The sequence below is a fragment of the Chrysochloris asiatica genome, unplaced genomic scaffold (assembly GCF_000296735.1).
Source record: "Chrysochloris asiatica unplaced genomic scaffold, ChrAsi1.0 scaffold00268, whole genome shotgun sequence".
Classification (NCBI taxonomy): domain Eukaryota; kingdom Metazoa; phylum Chordata; class Mammalia; order Afrosoricida; family Chrysochloridae; genus Chrysochloris; species Chrysochloris asiatica.
Window position 1 is genome coordinate 1,965,893 of NW_006408786.1, and position 2,828 is coordinate 1,968,720.

Below are 2,828 nucleotides of genomic sequence, written 5' to 3' on the forward strand. Positions count from 1 at the left end.
GCGGCTGGACGCGCGCCGCGTTGCGGTACGAGATGCTCCCCTTGTAGCTGACCCGGAGCACGGCGCGCTGCTGGATCAGTTTCTCGAGCTCGGCGCGCGTGCGCTCGGGCTCCGGGCCGTGCCGCCGCCGCACCATCCGGCAGATGCGCTCCAGGTCCGGCCGCGCCTTGCGCGAGCGCAGCGAGTCGATGGTGTCCAAGATCCACTCTTGGTAGTGCGGGGACGCAGCGGACGACGAGGCGGCGGCCGCCGTGGTGGCGGCGGCCGCCGTCTCTGGCGGGGGTAGGGCCGGGGGCCCCGCCATGCCTCCCGCCCGGCCCGGCTGCACCGTGCGCGCTGCCTCCCTCCCAGCGCGGCGCCCCCCTCCCCGACTCCCCTCCCTCCGCCGCTGCCCGCCTCCTCCGCCTCGCCCCCCCGGGGGGCGCAGCGCCTCGGCGGAGCGGCGGCGGCGCTGCTGTTTCTTTGCGAAAAAAAAGAGAGAGAGGGAGCAGGAGAGAGAAAAAAAAAACAGTGAGAGAGAAAGAAAAGAGAGAAAAAAATATGCACACACTCACTCACTCGCACGCACGCACACACAGCCCCGCTTCTGCTGGGCGCGCGCGGGGCCGGGGATGCGAGGAGGGAGGAGGGGAGCGCGGCGCGACCGGCCCCTCCCCGCCGCCGCCGCACGCGCGCCCTGCGCCCGGGACACTCCGGCCCCCCTTCCTCCCCTCCTTCTCTCCCTCCTCCCCACCGCCCGCCTTCCTCCCTCCCACCCCCACGCGCCGCTTTTAAGGTGGAGCCCCGGCCCCCCGCCCGCCCCTTTACCCTGCGCTCCGGCTCACTCCGGCTAGCTCCGGCCCCCCCTTACAACTCCCGCGCGCTTTTTAAGGAGGCGCCGCGGAGTTGGCGCCGGGGCGGGGGCGGGGGAAAGCGGCGGGCGGGGGAGGGGGAGGAGAGCACCGGGGGGGGGGGAGAGGGGGCGGGCGGGGCAGGCGGGCGGTGCTCGACCGCCCTCAAGCCATTGGGCGCGGGACCCAGACGTCCCCGGCGCCCAGCCCCCCTCTCCACGCCTCCCCGGCGCGCTGAGCTCTCGGGACCGTACTTACCGGGAACTCGCCGCCCGCGGGCCTGGGCCGCCAAGCTTGGCCGGCGCCGCGGGGACCTTCTGGCCACCGCCGCCCTAGCGTCCCTGGGACGCGCCCGGCTCCGCGCCGAGGCTTCGGGAGGGGGCGCACACCGCCCCCCCCTCCCCAGCCTGTGTCGCCCCCGCCGCCGCACGGCCTCCCGGCGCGCCAGCCCTAGCGTCTTAGCGCTCTGCCGGTCCACGGCTGGACGCAGAGTGGGCGCGCCACAGACTTGGGGACCCAGAATCTGGGGTCAAAGGGCAGTTTGGCGCCCCTTCTGCGCGATGGGGCAGTTCAGAATTCCAGCCAAGCCCACTTTGACACTGACTCGTTAAGTCTGAGCATTGGGGTCCAAAATTCCCTTTTCAATACCCCTGGGGGGTGAGTGGAGTGGGTGACCGAAGTCGGGAATACAAACGACACTTTTTTTTTTAAACAAAACTTTATTGGTAATAGTTTTCAAATATGTTTACAACAGCACACTGTTCAAGAGGAAGTCTCGTCCTTCGCAGCACACAGGTTGAATCGCCCCCTGCACCCACCCGGGGCCCCACTCCAGGCCTGAGCTCCTCCTGGTTGGGGAGAAGGACAATATGGGGGTGAATGGTGGCTCCCCACAGAGCTACTTTTTTTGAGGAAAAAAACCCCACAAATTAGACATGGGAGAAAGAGAAGGGGTGATGGGCATCTGACAGCTAGAGTGATGACCAGGATGGGGTGGGGGACCTGTGGAGGTCGAAGGGTGACTAAAACGCAGCCCCTCCCAGGCAAGCCTAGCCTTGAACCCTGGACCAATTTGGGGGGTGGGGGTAGGCTTTGCCTCTTCCTTATCCTTTGCAGGGTTTACCTTCTGAGCTGAGGAAGCAGAGCATTAAAAATCCGAGCTGAGAATAAAATTAAAGGAGTTTGTGGGGATGTTGCTGAGAGGGAGAGACCCTGGGCTTGTGGCTCCCCCTCTATTTTTTGGGGGGACTCCTCTTTGGCAGGATGAGGGGCAGCTGCTTTGCCTGGCTCCCAAAGCCCAAGGGTGAAGAAAGGTCTGTGGGGAATGAAAAAGGTTAGGGGCTTCCTGAAGGAGCAGAGACCCTCCAGGCTTGGCAGGGGACCCCCAAAGAGGGGGCAAGAGAACATTAGCAGCAGGGGGCAGAGATTCTAACTCCAGCTCCTTCCTTTACAAAACGTTTACTTCCCAGCCTTGTTAAAATGAGGTGTTTTGGGGTGGGGGAGAATAGGGGGACAAGGAAAGCCGAGTGGGGATACAGGAAGGAGGGAGGGAGGCACTGGTGGAATTTAAATAATAATTTAAATGGTTTTCTTAAAAAATCCTAGCAAGCAGCCCAGTGAATTTGTCATTAAAATCTCTCCTTTCCCTGGCAGGACTGCTCTGGAGGTGAGGTTGGCTTTTCTGTTCATTTGCCCTAAGCCTTCAGTATCTCCAGTTTGCTTTTGTGTTTCTGTGTAGGAAGTAAGGACTGCAGTTATGCTTGAGCCCCTCTTTCTACACCATGTCCCTGGATATACCAGGAAGACCTGGTCTGACTAGGGCTGGAAAATTCATTTTAAAACAGGCAGAAGTGGTCTGGGATGGAGGATAGTGGGGGAGGGAGGAGGGAGAGCGGGCAGGAGGGGCAAGAGGTTGAAGAGGAGCAGCTGGTGTTTCCATCCCTCCAAAACTCGGGGCTTCCTGCTCCTCCTACCCTGGAGGGAGGGGTGGGGGTGAAA

At 62.8% G+C, this 2,828-nt stretch overlaps 1 protein-coding gene across 1 annotated transcript in view; it reads right to left on the reverse strand.

Moving 5' to 3' along the window:
• Positions 1–304, reverse strand: part of SAMD1 (sterile alpha motif domain containing 1) — a 2,249-nt gene extending 1,945 nt beyond the window's left edge. Inside the window, exon 1 of the mRNA XM_006874319.1 lies at positions 3–304. Within this exon, the coding sequence (XP_006874381.1) occupies positions 3–304 (302 nt within the window). The remainder of the gene's footprint in view (positions 1–2) is intronic.
• Positions 305–2,828: the final 2,524 nt, after the last annotated feature.